Source organism: Nerophis ophidion, linkage group LG20 (genome assembly GCF_033978795.1).
Source record: "Nerophis ophidion isolate RoL-2023_Sa linkage group LG20, RoL_Noph_v1.0, whole genome shotgun sequence".
NCBI lineage: Eukaryota > Metazoa > Chordata > Actinopteri > Syngnathiformes > Syngnathidae > Nerophis > Nerophis ophidion.
In genome coordinates, this window is record NC_084630.1 from 26701146 (window position 1) to 26718855 (window position 17710).

The 17710-nt window shown below is 37.7% G+C and overlaps 1 protein-coding gene across 6 annotated transcripts in view; it reads left to right on the forward strand.

The window, feature by feature from the left end:
* Nucleotides 1–17710, forward strand: part of tenm3 (teneurin transmembrane protein 3) — a 779964-nt gene that overhangs the window by 367168 nt on the left and 395086 nt on the right. Inside the window, exon 2 of one of the 6 annotated variants that reach the window (XM_061880871.1) lies at nt 13585–13761. The exons of the other annotated variants lie outside the window; for them this stretch is intronic. Within the exon in view, the coding sequence (XP_061736855.1) occupies nt 13593–13761 (169 nt within the window). The 5' untranslated portion in view covers nt 13585–13592. The remainder of the gene's footprint in view (nt 1–13584; nt 13762–17710) is intronic. 6 annotated transcript variants of the gene reach the window in all.

Sequence of the window (17710 nt, forward strand, 5' to 3'; positions counted from 1 at the left end):
AGGGTTAGAATTGGTTGAAAAATGGTAACGTAATAAGAAAACGCAAGAACTTGGGTTTGATAAATGTGAAATTTCATAAAATGTTTTATTTTTGATGTGAGAAATATGCTGATGTGTGTTAACTTGTCAGCTATTTGTCATTACATGATGCCTTTATCCAACACGGATCGGTGGTTAGAACTTAACAAGGGTTCTCGAGGCAAAGCTTCTGAATGTGCTTCATAGGATTTAAAATTTGGAGATTTCATTGTCCTCCAAATGCGGAGCAAAAAGTCTCTTACTCAAAGTCCATTTCACACAGAAATCCGGCAAAATTACTGCATTAGATCCGGTATTGTTGTCGCTGTTTGCGACTATTGCTTTAAACACAACAGGGCGGACAAAGTAAGTGTTAAACTTCACAACCCTTTCTTGGTTTTGCAAAATACCCTTACGCACAGGACTTTGCCCCACCTCTGTCAAGGCTCAAGCTCCTTTTATTAACATTGCCTTGTTAAAAACATTTTTTTGCTGCAGCTGGGTATGAACGTCAAAAACAAACAAATCAACCCGGCACAAATTGTCCGTCTTTTTCAGGAGGTAGTACCAGAGGCGGGACAGGGCTTCTGTATGTAAAGGAATGCTGGAAAAGTTGGAGACAGTCGTTTGAAGTTCGTCACCTAAGATTTACTTTTGTCTGTGTCGTGGCACAAACTGCTGTTTTGAAATCATACCAGAGCGGTAACAAGAGTCAGAATGTCAGGACAATCTTTTTTTTTGTCCACTTTGTCCAGAATTTTGCTGTTCTGTATTAACTGCACCAACATGGGCGGTATAGCTTGGTTGATAGAGTGGCCAAGCCAGCAACCTGAGGGTTCCCGGTTCGATCCCTTCTTCCGCCATCCTAGTTACTGCCGTTGTGTCCTTGGGCAAGACACTTTACCCACCTGCTCCCAGAGCCACCCACACTGGTTTAAATGGAACTTAGATAATGGGTTTCACTATGTAAAGCACTTTGAGTCACTAGAGAAAAAACACTATATAAATATAATTCACTTCACTTCACTGTTGAGAGTTTGAATGGTCCAAGTGTGCATGTTAAAAATTGTGGAAATGTGAATTTTCTGGAAAATTTAACTTCTGGAGATGCTTTTTTTGTCCAAACGTCCTGAATACTCCATAGTTTTCATGTAGGAATGTCAGTGTTTCCAACAATATAATCAAATGATGGTGCTCAAGGGGCATCGGGTACATGACGTCAACAATCACAATCACGTCGATGCGTTTCATGATGATGAATTTAGCAAATGACCATTTTAAAAGTCCCATTTCAATGACTTTATGCATGAGCGTGAACAGGTGGTGTTGAGTATTCAACTCTGACACATGTGTATATCATTATTTCTGGTCAGAGAACGCAGAGTCATCACATTTTATGTGCAACGGCAACAAATAAACTCGCTTTTATGAGGTGGCGATTAAACTGTAGCTTGAAATCTGCATTTGTTTGTAAGCCATAATAATTAATTTGTTCAGCAGTCAGATGCTATTTACCAAGTAAACACAACTGTCAGTTCAACTTTACTCAAAATATCAATAAAACAACACAGACTAGGGGAAGCCCTCATTTCTTCAAATATAAGCATTGTGGTAGAAAACTCACATTGGCAATAACTTTCGCACCAACTAATAAAGACAAAAAATGGAAGCAGAAGTGGCAGTTTTGAAGTGAAAAGTTTAAAAATAAATAAATAAATGTCTCTGCATAAAAACACACATGGACCATCATGTAATTTGTAATGTCTAATACAAAGGCTACAGATAAACATTTTATATATATATATATATATATATATATATATATATATATATATACACACACACACATACACACACATTTTTTTATTCTTTAATAATATCAACTTGTCAGCTTTTTGTTATTACATGATGCTTTTATCAATATTTGATAGAGGGAGGTATTTTATATTTATTATTTATAATTTTTTTTTAAGTAATGTACATGTATATGTACATGTAGAGGCTGTATCAGGACATATCCATTAAGAGTTTGAGCACAATAATGCTGTATAGGAACCCAAGGCAGATGTTTTTGACTGGCTGTAAAACGGGCACTAAAAAATTAATTCAAGAAACGACAGTGTCTTCATGTGTAAGATTATTTGTGTCTATTTTTTTATTTACATTTTTTTATTTGCTTCCTCTTGTTTGCCACATCCACGACTTGGGGTTTATCAGGTGTGTGTTGGCACGTCGCCCACACACACCTGATATAACAATAGCACATTAACAAAATGTTGTGTCACATGAATGGTTTTTGAAACATTTGTGACATGAAAAATACACAAGTAATTAAAAAAAAAAACATGCCGTTTACATTTGGATATCAAAAGAAAACACAAAGCAGTTTGGCTGATGAAGATGATGTCTAATAAACAAGCTTTGTTCTTCTCCAAAGCCTCCTCGTGGTTCATTTTCACAGTTTGGTCAACAAAAAAAAACAGGAGTGACACCTCTCACATCGAATACACAATGTTCACAGCCTGCGTTCAGTTCGATGAGATGACAAAACATTTGAGGTTGTATTGATGTTCTTTGAACACTGATACAGTTTGCAGTTAAATAAAGGTCGAGTGAACAAACTAAAGACTTTACAAACAAGTTGTGACAACGTTCACGCCACATCACCTGCTGCATATTTCCTCACCTCATTAACTCTCAGTCACAGCAGTTGAAGGACGCTGTATAACGCATATGTTCCTTCTTGACTGCACTTAAATGTAGAATATATTTATATTATTCATATATTATATATTATATGTTTAATATAATAGAGCGGTAACAAGAGTTAGAATGTCAGGATGGCGTGGCGCAGTGGAAGATTGGCCGTGCGCAACCCGAGGGTCACTGGTTCAAATCCCACCTAGAACCAACCTCGTCATGTCCGTTGTGTCCTGAGCAAGACACTTCACCCTTGCTCCTGATGGGTGCTGGTTAGGGCCTTGCATGGCAGCTCCCTCCATCAGTGTGTGAATGTGTGTGTGAATGGGTAAATGTGGAAGTAGTGTCAAAGCGCTTTGAGTACCTTGAAGGTAGAAAAGCGCTATACAAGTACAACCCATTTATAATATATGTCATATATTATTTATTATTATTATTGTTTATTGTGAGCGAACTGTGGTGCTGAATTTCTCCCAGGGATCAACAAAGTACTTTCTATTCTATTCTATTTCTATTGAGAAAATAAAAGCAACATCAAATAGCTTTTCTTCTTTGCTGTATACTTTTAGTGTGGGGAAAAGTGCGTCCGTCTCCAATATTGTCCACACCTGTCTCCATCTAAACACAGCAGTGCACTCTTAAACACACTCCTGGAAGGGAATAACGACGTTAAACCAAGCGCAACGAGCAAAGTCCGTGTAGTTAGTCCGGCCATGATTATCAAGCCAAACGACGCTAGTGCACATGCGCCTGACTTCGTGTTGCCTAAAATGCATTAATAAATGACGTTTTTTTTGTAATAAAAAAATTAGACGGTGTAACAAACTCTCGCTGTCGTGCGGGTTCCATGGACCACCAAATAGGGACATTCTTGAGCATGGTTGTGACTTTGTTTATTTTTTCAAATAAAACCTCAGTGCAGGTCGCTTTTCAGCTCCTCTTCTCTGCTCGCTCGTCGTCTGCCTCTGGCTCTCTTCCTCTCTCGTTCCGCGTAAGCTTCTCTCTGGCTCCTACTAGTCTCTCCGTTTCACTCCCCGATGTTCACAGCTGTCGCCCTTTTAAACAGTGCAAGAGGATGACTAAATTGTCCCCAGGTGCGCGATCCACGCACCTGAACTTGATTGTTGCATCGCTACCGGCGCGCCCCGCCTCTCTGCTCGCTCGCCGTCCCCGCCTCCTCGCCGCCATCTTGGGCCAGGCTCCGGCGTACCCTGCCTCTCTGACATACATAATGAATAATCGTGATTAATAGTCTAATTTCAATATTGATCAAGATAATCGGGATTATTAGTGTGCCCATAATCAAGAAGCTTTAAGGCCTGGGTGTCAAACGTACGGCCCGAGGGCCGGATAAATACCACGAACAGGTTTTATCCGGCCCGCGGGACGAAATTGCTAAGTATGAAAATGAACCTGAAATTTTTAATGAAGAAACCGCTGTTCTAAATGTGTCCACTGGATGTCGTAAAGGCAGTTATTTGTATCTTTCTAGATGATGCTAAATGTGTACAAAATAAACCACATGATGTTTATCAAACTACATAAATAACATACTGTAATTTGATTTTGATATCATTTTTTTGAATCTTCATAGTTTGACCAATGAACATTATCACATCATCTATTCAGAAAATATAAATAATGACAAATAAAGATAGATTACTATTAACCGCAAACAGGTATTTGTCAAAAAAACTAAACACCATTATGATTCGTACAATTTCGGAATGTGTTTGTTTTAATTTTAAACAAAGAAAACAATCTGAAGATTTCTTTATTTTTAAGTTATCGTGCTATATGTCGGCCAAAATGTATTAAAATCGAATGTATGGGTATGTATGTACGGGTTTTAAAGACCTACTGAAATTAGATTTTCTTATTTAAACGGGGATAGCAGGTCCATTCTATGTGTCATACTTGATCATTTCGCGATATTGCCATATTTTTGCTGAAAGGATTTAGTAGAGAACATCCACGATAAAGTCCGCAACTGTCGGTGTTAAGAGAAATGCCCTGCCTCTACCGGAAGTCGCAGACGATGACGTCACATGTTTGATGGCTCCTCACATATTCACATTGTTTTTATTGGGAGCCTCCAACAAAAAGAGCTATTCGGACCGAGAAAACAACAATTTCCCCATTAATTTGAGCGAGGATGAAAGATTTGTGTTTAAAAAAAAAAAAAAAGCGAGGTTTTTAAACACATTTACTAGGATATTTCTGGGAAATCCCTTATCTTTCTATTGTGTTGCTAGTGTTTTAGTGAGTTAAATAGTACCTGATAGTCGGAAGGGTGTCTCCCCGGGTGTCTTGACGTCAGTGTCTCAGGGGAGTCGACAACAGCTTTATGGACGGCACAAGCTCAGCTTTTCTCCAGTAAGAACTGACTTTTTAACCACAATTTTCTCACCGAAACCTGCCGGTTGACATTCCGTCTTGATTCATGTTCGCTTGACCGCGCTCTGATCCATAGTAAATTTTCACCTCCAGGAATTTTAAACAAGGAATCACCGTTGTGTGGCTAAAGGCTAAAGCTTCCCAACTCCATCTTTCTACTTTAACTTCTCCAATTTTAATTGAACAAATTACAAAAGATTCAGCAACACAGATGTCCAAAATACTGTGTAATTATGCGGTTAAAGCAGACGACTTTTAGCTGTGTGTGTGCGTAGCGCTCATACTTCCTAAAAACACGGGACGTCACTCACACACGTCATTATTACACGACGTTTTCAAGACAAAACTCCCGGGAAATTTAAAATTGTAATTTATTAAACTAAAAAGGCCGTATTGGCATGTGTTGCAATGTTAATATTTCATCATTGAGGTAATAAGCGGTAGAAAATGGATGGATGGATGGATGTATAAACTATCAGACTGCATGTTGGGTAGTAGTGGGTTTCAGTAGGCCTTTAATGGACTGACAAATGTAAAACTTGGACACGCTCACATTCATGTTCAATGAGGATGTTGTTGTGGAAAATGTGGAATTGTAGGAAGAACAAAACAAACATAGCCACCGTGTTTTGAATGAGCTGAGTCTGTTTATGTTGGATTGCTCTGAATGGGTTGAAAAATGTGCAAGTGAAGTGGCCTCCTAAAAAAAACGATGGAAAATCAAAAACAAATAATAGTGCAGAATATCTTACAGTATGTTGTGTATGCTCTCCTGCACTCACAAAATGATAAAAGGTTGTCCAGACAGCCCAAGAAAAATGTAAGGTCGCTCAGGAGACCACAACAAAGAGAAGTGTGTGCGTGTGTGTGTGTGTGCATGTGTGTGTGTGTGTGTGTGTGTGTGTGTGTGTGTGTGTGTGGTCAAGAAGGGGAAGGCTCTCACTTATTTACTCACTCCCTCTTCCACTCTATTGCGTGTGCACATAGTGAACATTGTTTTGATATCAACATTAAAAATGAAGAGTTATTAGCCATTATTTACGTTTTTTACCGACGTTATTTTGTGTACGCTACGTTGTTGTGTTTGTGTTTTTCTAATTTAAGGGGAGACGTGTGTATATATGTTGTTATGTGGGTGTCTCCGGAGTGTTTTCTTGTGAAGAAGCTCTGCTCTCCACTACTCTGGGTTTGCTTTTCCTGCCCTCTTCTTTTATCCCTCATCTCATTATTGTTTGCCGGCTCCTGTTCCACTGCACCTCGTGTGGAGGACCTGATGAAACATAGAGCCGGTCAGATATAGGCAAACATTGTTGGCATTTATTATTTTCATTTAGCAGATAAGCACACGAGGTACAGTTGCATTTGTTGTATATTGTTACCTGCTGTACGCTTACTTTATCGGTACATACATTATTCTGTTGGCCCACTGCATATTTTATAAAATAAAAGAGCACAAGGGACTCGGACCACAAGTCTTTTTGCCCTTTAAAAAAATGATTTGTGATAATAGTTATAATTTAACTTTAACATTTTTATTTGAAATAATAATTGAGCATTATTATTTGGAATTGGCAATATAGCCTAAAATCTCTATTGTGCCCGATTGTATACATCAGGGGTCACCAACGCGGTGCCCGCGGGCACCAAGTCGCCCGTAAGGACCAGATGAGTCGCCCGCTGGCCTGTTCTAAAAATAGCTCAAATAGCAGCACTTACCAGTGAGCTGCCTCTATTTTTTAAATTGTATTTATTTACTAGCAAGCCGGTCTCGCTTTGCTTGACATTTTTAATTCTAAGAAAGACAAAACTCAAATAGAATTTGAAAATCCAAGAAAATATTTCAAAGACTTGGTCTTCACTTGTTTAAATAAACTAATTTATTTTTTTTACTTTGCTTCTTATAACTTTCAGAAAGACAATTTTAGAGAAAAAATACAACCTTAGAAAGGATTTTAGGATTTTCAAACACATATACCTTTTTACCTTTTAAATTCCTTCCTCTTCTTTCCTGACAATTTAAATCAATGTTCAATTTTTTTATTATTGTAAATAATAATAAATACATTTTCATTTAGTTATTCATTTTAGCTTCTGTTTTCGACAAATAATATTTGTGAAATATTTATTTTAAAATTAAAAAAAAATATTCTGGCAAATCTAGAAAAAACTGTAGGATCAAATTTAAATTTCAAAGTGGATTTTAACCTATTTAAAACATCTTATCAAAATTCTAAAATTAATCGTAATCAGGAAAAATTACTAATGATGTTCCATACATTTTTTATTTATTTTTTTCAAAAATATTTTGAATTTTAAAGAGTCAAAATTGAAGATAAACTATGTTTCAAAATTAAATTTAAATTTTTTCCGTGTTTTCTCCTCTTTTAAACTGTTCAATTAAGTGTTTTTTTCATCTTTTATTCTCTACAAAAAAACGTCCGTAAAAGGAAAAAAAATGTATGACGGAATGACAGACAGAAATACCCATTTTTTAAATATATCTATATTTATTTCTTAAAAGGTAAATTGAGCAAATTGGCTATTTCAGGCCATATATTTAAGTGTGTATCAAACTGGTAGCCCTTTGCATTAATCAGTAACCAGAAAGTAGCTCTTGGTTTCAAAAAGGTTGGTGACCCCTGGTATACATTATTTGGTATACAGTTGTTTATTGGCTAAGTTTACATACACTTGTAAAGAACATAATGTCATGGCTGTCTTGAGTTTCCAATAATTTCTACAATTCTTATTTTTTTGTGATAGAGTGATTGGAGCACATACTTGTTGGATTACAAAAAACATTAATGAGTTTTTGTTATTATTTATGAACTTATTATGGTTCTACTGAAAATGTGAGCAAATCTGCTGGGTCAAAAGTATACATACAGCAATGTTAATATTTGGTTACATGTCCCTTGGTAGGTTTCACTGCAATAAGGCGCTTTTGGTAGCCATCCACAAGCTTCTGTTTGAATTTTTGACCACTTCTCTTGACAAAATTGGTGCAGTTCAGCTAAATTTGTTGGTTTTCTAACTTGGACTTGTTTCTTCAGCATTGTCCACATGTTTAAGTAAGGACTTTGGGAAAGCCATTCTAAAACCTTAATTCTAGCCTGATTCAGCCGTTCCTTTACCACTTTTGATATGTGTTTGGGGTCATTGTTCTGTTGGAACACCAAACTGCGGCCAAGACCCAACTTCTGGGGTGATGATTTTGTCATGATCATGTTTTTGTGATATTCTATTCATTTTGGACTCCCTTTGTTACTGTTTTTGTGCACCCTTGTTTGCTTTTAGTTTAGCTTATTGTTTCTGATTGGTGCTCAGGTTGCACATCTGTTTCCCGAGCACTAATCAGAGGGACTATTTACTCCTGCCTTTGCCGGTCAGTCAGCCTGGCTTCATTGTTTGCTTCAACGCCACAGTTACGTGAGTATTCCTTATCTCTAGTCTCTGCCAAGTGTTAGCTTTTGCGTCCACTGCGATCAGTACAATTTTCCTCAGGCTTGTTTTCAGTTTTTTGGTACTTGTTTGATTTCGACAATAAATCATGTTCTTACCTGCACGCCCTGTCCGGAGTGGTCCGTTTGCATCCCGGGGGAACGAACCTGGCAGCAAGCTGCGACCCCCCACACAAGAGAGATTTTAGTTTGTCCTGAAGAATGTGGAGGTAATCCTCCTTTTTCATTGTCCCATTTAAAGCACCAGTTCCATTGGCAACAAAACATCCCCAGTGCATAATACTACCTCCACCATGCTTGACGGTAGGCATGATGTTCCTGGGATTAAAGGCCTCACCTTTTCTCTTCCAAACATATTGCTGCGTATTGTGGCAAAACAGCTCAATTTCCGTCGCCAAGGGACATGTAACCAAATAATAACATTACTGTATGTATACTTTTGACCCAGCAGATTTGCTCACATTTTCAGTAGACCCCTAATAAAATCATAAAAGAGCCAAACTCCATGAATGTTTTTTGTGACCAACAAGTATGTGCTCCAAACAATCTATAACAAAAACATAAGAGTTGTAGAAATTATTGGAAACTCAAGACAGCCATGACATTATGTTCTTTACAAATGTATGTAAACTTTTGACCGCGACTGTATAAATGAAGATTGAAGCATTCTAAAACGGGTTACAATAGCTTCTAATTTGTCTGCTGAATTTTTTTGTCAAAATTATATTTAATATACTTGCTCATTTACTGTTACTATCTGGTTACTTCTGTGGTTCTACCTACACTTCCGTTCAAATGTTTTTAGCACTTTACTGTCAATCTTTCATTTGTTTTGGGAGATAATGCAAATGTGATTAACAGGGAATTGATCCGATTCTAAGTAGGTACAAGGGCAGTGCTGGTCATACCAGTGCTTGAAATGTTCAAGGTCATTGATTGATTCCATTTTAATCTCAGACACAACACAGGATGGTATTGTAACAATATCAATTAAATATTTAAATTATGTATTTCTCTTGGCACGGATTTGTCATGATGAAGAACGTCCATAAAGCCCTGGAGGTAACCATTGCTGACTTGGAAGAGGCTTTGCACTGTGGATGGACAGTCGCCACTAGAGCCAATGCTACATTGTGTTATGAAGGTTTTTGTTCACTTGATGCTGTCAAATTTCCAAATTATACCAAACTCCTTTGTCCTACACTCCATTAGACTCTACAAATCCTCTCTGGGGTTTGAGGGGGGTACTAGGATGACAGGGGATGCAAAACAATAACAGTGCAATACATTTTCATAACATGGTCACTACTGCCTAGTTTCTCTTGTTATATTCTTATTTTACTGTTATATTTGTATTCTCATTGTTGCTTTTTTATTTTTATTCTTATTGTAATATGTTTTTATTTTGTTTCCATTTATAGCCCCATTATTTGCTTTTTGCTTTTTAAATTCAATCTCAATTCTGTACACTGCTTCTGGAATTTCAATTATCCAGCAGGAACTCTCCTGAAGGAATCAATACAGTTCTATCCATCCATCCATCCATCCATTCATCCATCCATCCATCCACCTACCTACCTACCTAACCACCCATCCATCCATCCATCCATCCATCCTTCTATCCATCCATCCATCCATCTACCTACCTACCTACCTACCTACCTACCTAACCATCTATCCATCCATCCATCCACCTACCTACCTACCTACCTACCTACCTAACCAACCACCCACCCACCCATCCATCCATCCATCCATCCACCCACCTATGCATCCATCCATCCATCCACCTACCTACCTACCTACCTAACCAACCACCCACCCATCATCCATCCATCCACCCACCTATGCATCCATCCATCCACCTACCTACCTACCTACCTACCCACCTACCTACCTACCTACCTACCTACCAACCAACCAACCAACCATCCATCCATCCTACCTACCTATCCATTCATCCATCCATCCATCCACCCACCCACCTACCTACCTACCTACCTAACCATCCATCCATCCATCCATCCATCCATCCACCTACCTACCTACCTACCTACTTATCCATCCATTCATCTACCTACCTAACAACCCATCCATCCATCCATATATCCATCAATCATCCATCCACCTACCTACCTACCTACCTAACCATCCACCCATCCACCTACCTACCTACCTACCTACCTAACAACCCATCCATCATCCATCCGCCTACCTACCTACCTAACCACCCACCCATCCATCCATCTATCCATCCATCCATCCATCCATCCATCCATCCATCCATCCATTTGCGGGACACAGCTAGAAAGTGTTATCAACATGCATTATCACTATATAACGATAGTCTTAAAAGCTCTATGGTCGGCAAATTTATATAATTTCTATTGTATATTATCTATGTAATTATGTTATAATGTCAATACATTTTACTTCTAGATTTAAGGTATCTTGTTTTAATTGTGAATGTTTTAAAACATGAATAAATGAGAACAATTTTAATTCAGTATGTCGTAGTGTACTGCTATCATGACCTCCATTGGATTGATTTTAATATTGATTTTTAACAGGCAAAGCGGAGAACGTTATCATCCTTGCATTTTTCCATTTTTCTGTATGTGGAAAAACCTTTTTTGGACAGTTTATCTTTCTTGTTGTGCGGCATGAGTCAGCGTCGTTAGAACACGGCATTACATGTTTCCCTCGGGCATCATGTGGAGGGATGCCAGCAGGCACACAACTCAGTATTTCGCTTGAAAGTCATTTTAGAGCATTGATCAAAGCCTCAGATGTGTATTGCCTTAAGTCTACTCAGCAATCACTGCTGGGTTAACATCATCCAGCAGACTGGACTTCTGCACTCGGTTCATCAGTCTCTCTCAAACATTAGGGCAGGCCCTCCCCGTGAAGTGCCTCTTTGAATGAAACACACACATCCACACACATTGCAATGAATTTTGGGATTTCACCAACTGAAGTCCATAATATCATCAAAAAGTTCCTAGAATCTGGAGGAATCACTGCAAGTAAGCGATGATATTACGGACCTTTGATCCCTCAGGCGAAAACTGCGTCAAAAAGTGACGTAAGTGTGTAAAAGATATCACCATTTGGGCTCAGGAAGACTTCAGAAAACCACTGTCAGTAACTACAGTTGGTCACTACACATGTAAGTGCAAGTTAAAACTCTACGATGCAAAGCGAAAGCCATTTATCAACAACATCCAGAAACGCCACCAGCTTCTCTGGACCTGAGATCATCTGAGATGGACTGATGCAAAGTGGAAAAGTGTTCTGTGGTCTGACGAGTCCACATTTCACATTGTTTTTGGAAATATTCGACATCGAGTCATCTGGACCAAAGGGGAAGCGAACCATCCAGACTGTTGTCGACGCAAAGTTCAAAAGCAAGCATCTGTGATGGTATGGGGAAGCATTAGTGCCCAAGGCATGGGTAACTTACACATCTGTGTAGGCACAATTAATACTGAAAGGTACATACAGGTTTTGGGACAACATATGCTGCCATCCAAGCGCCGTCTTTGTCATGGACGCCCCTGCTTATTTCAGCAAAACAATGCCAAGCCACATTCAGCACGTGTTACAACAGTGTGGCTTTATAAAAAAAAGAATGCGGGTAATTTCCTGGCCCGCCTGCAGTCCAGACCTGTCTCCCATTGAAAATGTGTGGCGCATTATGAAGCGTAAAATACAACAGCGGAGACCCCGGACTGTTGAACGGCTGAAGCTCTACATAAAACAAGAATGGGAAAGAATTCCACTTTCAAAGCTTCAACAATTAGTTTCCTCAGTTCCCAAACGTTTATTGAGTGTTGTTAAAAGAAAAGGTGATGTAACACAGTGGTGAACATGCCCTTTCCCAACTACTTTGGCACGTGTTGCAGCCATGAAATTCTAAGTTATTTAATTATCATGCAAAAAAAATTAAAAAAAATAATGAGTTTGAACAACAAATATCTTGTCTTTGTAGTGCATTTAATTGAATATGGGTTGAAAAGGATTTGCAAATCTTTGTATTCCTTTTATATTTACATCTAACACAATTTCCCAACTCATATGGAAACAGGGTTTGTATCTATCTATCTATCTATCCATCCATCCATCCATCCATCTATCCATCTATCTATCTATCCATCTATCCATCTATCTATCTATCTATCTATCTATCTATCTATCTATCTATCTATCTATCTATCTATCTATCTATCTATCTATCTATCTATCTATCTATCTATCTATCTATCTATCTATCTATCTATCTATCTATCTATCTATCTATCTATCTATCTATCTATCTATCTATCCATCCATCCATCTATCCATCTATCACAGTGTGACTTCATAGTAAAAGAGTGTGGGTACTAGACTGGCCTGCCTGTAGTCCAGACCTGTCCCCCATTGAAAATATGCGGCACATTATGAAGCCTAAAATACCTGTTGAACAACTTTAGCTGTACATCAAGCAAGAATGGGAAATAATTCCACCTGAAAAGCTTCAAAAGTGGGTCTCCTCAGTTCCCAAACGTTTACTAAGTTTTGTTAAAAGGAAATGCCATGTACACAGTGGTAAAAATGCCTGTGACAACTTTTTTGCAATATTTTACTACCATTACATTCAATGTAAATTTGCAAAGAAACTTTTTTTTTTCTCAGTTCGAAAATTAAATATTTTGTCTTTGCAGTCTATACAATTGAATATATTAAAAATACATTATTTTTAAATTTTGTTTTAAGTTTTATAGGGGTAGTGTGTTCTCTATGACCAGTATTTTATGAATTGTTTAACTGAACTTTACCAATGGCAGGGCATTATTTTTCGAAAAGTGACTTTATTTCAGATTTATTCTCGATTTTCCACATCACTGTTGCCTGCTTACTTTTCAGTAACGTCATCATTATATTTCCCATGCATTTTTGATTTGACTCACATCTTCATTCATTAAATATAATTATTTCCTTTTGTTTTCTTTTGAACTATTTTTTATAGGTTCCCCCATGCCCTCCCCCCCCTGTCCATCATCTGTCATTGAACAAATTCATCCCCAATCATCCCATCTACATGACAACCAAGTGTTAAGTGACACATCCGAGCCCGAGGAAGAGGAAGAGGAAGAGGAGGAGCAGGTGGATTATAGAAGCCGATTGTACTTACCGGTAAACCATGGTAATTAAATATCTTTTTTATTTGCAAAGATTTCAAGTGCTCCTTGTTGGCTTCCTGCTGTGAAAAGTAACACGACAGTTTTAATTGAAATGACTATTAAAGGGCCCCATCTAATGCTGACAGCAGAACCTGCCTAAACAGTAGTATTTATATTACGTGTTGTACAAGTACTTTTTAACTTTTATTGCCAAACATCACTAACACATGACCATACAGATTATCACCAGCATGTCGTTAATTTAGTTAATTAACAGTTGTGTTTATTTACGATTACATAGCTCTCTTGCCCCGTGTCACCACACAGCCAAATAACATCGCAAATAGCTATTTTAGATCTGGTTTATAAGTAATAATTAGTTCCAGTGTAGACAAAGATGTTGTGTATTGTCAGTCTTTACAAAAAGGTCCATATGTACCGTATTTTCTGGATTATAAGGCACACTTATAATATTTTTTTTTTCCTCAAAAGTCGACATTGCACCTTATGACCCCGTGCGCCTAATGTACGGAATAATTCTGGTTTTGCTCACCGACCTTGACGCAATTTCATTTGTTACATGGTGTAATGATAAGTGTGAACAGTAGATGGCAGTCAAACATAAGAGATATATGTAGGCTGCAATATGATGTCAATATGACTCAAGTAAACGTTACCAACATTTTATATGTTCCATTGAAAATATAGAACATTACACACGGTGCTCAAAAATCTATCAAACTGTTTTAGTACGGGCCCTGCGATGAGGTGGCGACTTGTCCAGGGTGTACCCCGCCTTCCGCCCGATTGTAGCTGAGATAGGTGCCAGCGCCCCCCGCGACCCCAAAAGGGAATAAGCGGTAGAAAATGGATGGATGGATGGATGTTTTAGTACGATTTTAGTTATTAGAGCAGGGGTCACCAACCTTTTAGAAACTAAGAGCTACTTATTGGGTACTGATTAATGCGAAGGGCTACCAGTTTGATACACACTTAAAAAAAATCCCAGAAATAGCCAATTTGCTCAATTTACCTTTGATAAATAAATCTGTATATATATTTAAAAAAAATGAGTATTTCTGTCTGTCATTCCGTCGTACATTTTTTTTTCCTTTCACGGAAAGTTTTTTGTAGAGAATAAATGATGAAAAAAACACTAAATTGAACGGTCTGAAAGAGGAGAAAACAGGAAAAAAATGAAAACTACATTTTGAAACAGTTTATATTCAATTTTGACTCTTTAAAAATCTAAATTCAACTGAAAAAAATGTAGAGGAAAAACTAGCTAAATTTAATCTTTTTGAAAAAATTAAGAAAATAATTTATGGAACATCATTAGTAATTTTTCCTCATTAAGATTCATTTTCGAATTTTGATTACATGTTTTAAATAGGTTAAAATCCAATCCGCTCATTGTTAGAATATATAACAAATTGGACCAAGTTATATTTCTAACAAAGACAAATCATTATTTCTTCGAGATTGTCCAGAACAAGAATTTTAAAAAGAATTCAAAAGACTTTGAAATAAGATTTAAATTTGATTCTTCAGATTTTCTAGATTTGCCAGAATATTTTTTTTGAACTTCAATCATAATAAGTTTGAATAAAATATTTCACAAATATTCTTCGTCAAAAAAAAAAGAAGCAAAATGAAGAATTAAATTAAAAATTATTTATTATTCTCTACAATAAAAAAAAAAAAAACTTGAACATTGATTTAAATTGTCAGGAAAGAAAAAGAAGAAATTTAAAAGATAAAAAAGTATATGTGTTTAAAAATCCTAGAATAATTTTTAAGGTTGTATTTTTTCTCTAAAATTGTCTTTCTGAAAGTTATAAGAAGCAAAGTAAAAAAAAAAAAAAATTTATTCAAACAAGTGAAGACCAAGTCTTTAAAATATTTTCTTGGATTTTCAAATTCTATTTGAGTTTTGTGTCTTTTAGAATTTAAAATGTTGAGTAAAGCGAGACCAGCTTGCTAGTAAATACATACAATTAAAAAAATAGAGGCAGCTCACTGGTAAGTGCTGCTATTTTTAGAACAGGCCAGCGGGCGACCCATCTGGTCCTTCCAGGCTACCTGGTGCCCGCGGGCACCGCGTTGGTGACTCCTGGATTAGAGAGTTCCAGTCGGATAGTTTTTTTTACTGGACACATTTCGCACCGCTTGATGGGTTGTACTGTGCTTCAACATACAAGTATTATTATGGTGTGTGTGTATGAGGTAAGAGATATTATCTGGCATTTTGTTTCTCAATATTATGGAAACACAACTTTTTTTTACCTTCTGGTACCTGCTGATCTGTATTTGGGATCTGCATGAGTCCTGAAAAATTGCACGCGTCTGCCTTTGTAGTCCGAGTCGAAGACATAGTCGATAAGCTTCTTATGTTTCTCTATCTTCCTGTCATGGGACATTCATCCTCCGCTGTTGCCATAAAGTAGTGTAAATGTAGCGACGTAGTACTCCTTTGCATAGTGTTTTCCCCAAAAGATGACACCCAGTTTTTCTTCTGGCTCAAACATAGTTTAATCTGGTGAAAACAATCATTCTGAGTCCATTTAAAGGGGAACATTATCACCAGACCTATGTAAGCGTCAATATATATCTTGATGTTGCAGAAAAAAGACCATATATTTTTTTAACCGATTTCCGAACTCTAAAAGGGTGAATTTGGCGATTTAAACGCCTTTCAATTGATAGCCTGTCGAGCGATAACCTTTCACTCGTGACATCACAAAATGTAGCAATCCGCCATTTTCTCAATATTATTTCACGCACCAAGTCAAATCAGCTCTGTTATTTTCCGTTTTTTCGACTGTTTTCCCGTATTTCGGAGACATCATGCCTCGTCGGTGTGTTGTTGGAGGGTGTAACAACACCAACAGAGACGGATTCAAATTGCAACAGTCGTCAAAAGATGCGAAAGTCCGTCGTTTGTTCTGCACACTGTACCGACGACAGCTATGCTACGACAGAGATGGCAAGAATGTGAGGATATCCTGCGACACTCAAAGCAAATGCATTTCCAACGATAAAGTATACAAAATCACAAAGGTGAGTTTTGTTGATGTTATTGACTTATCGTATTTCTTTGAATAGCCGCTGGGTATGTAAAATGCGCCTGCCCCGGGTAAAACTCGCTCCCCAAGTTTATAAGCGCATGCTTACTTTTACTGCCGGGTCAAATTCGTGTCGTCACGAGTGACGCTTCCCCTGCCGTCATTTTCAAAATGGCGGAGGAGAACAACAAACACATTTCCGGAGAACATTGGCTCTGTAAGATATTAGAAACGCAACATAAGAATTACCCAGAATGGCGTGCATTCATGACTCTTGGCTATATTATACACCCTGCTAGCACCAACCTCCCACCCCCTCTCCGTGCGTGGGTTGGGTGCGTGTGTATAATATAACCAAGAGTCATGGATGAATTGGAATTCTGGGTAATTCTTATTTTGCATTTATAATGTGTTACAGAGCCAATGTTCTCCAGAAATGTGTTTGTTATTCTTGTTTGGTGTGGGTTCACAGAGTGTGGCGCATATTAGTAAAAGTTTTAAAGTTGTTAATATCACAACCATCAGTGTAAAAGGTATGGCTGTTGACCAAGTATGCATTATAATCTTGTATGAGAAGCAGCGAAATGCATGCGTCCTACCGGCAAGCAGATAGCATGGTGTAGAGCAGTGGCCCCCAACCACTGGGCCGCGGCCGCAGAATAATTTTTTTAGAGTAGTGGTCCCCAACCACCGGGCTGCGGCCGTAGAATAATTTTTTATGAATTTTTTTTTATCACACTCAATTTTTAACTGCATGCCATTGGTAAGCGCAGGGGTGAGAAGAGGTTTTAAAATAATTAGCGCCTGTTTACTTTTACCGCATGCTTTGAACAAGCGCATGAATGACAAGAGGTTTTAAATTAATCAGCGCCCCAGCGGCTCTTCAAGGAAAAACCGGTATGTGGAG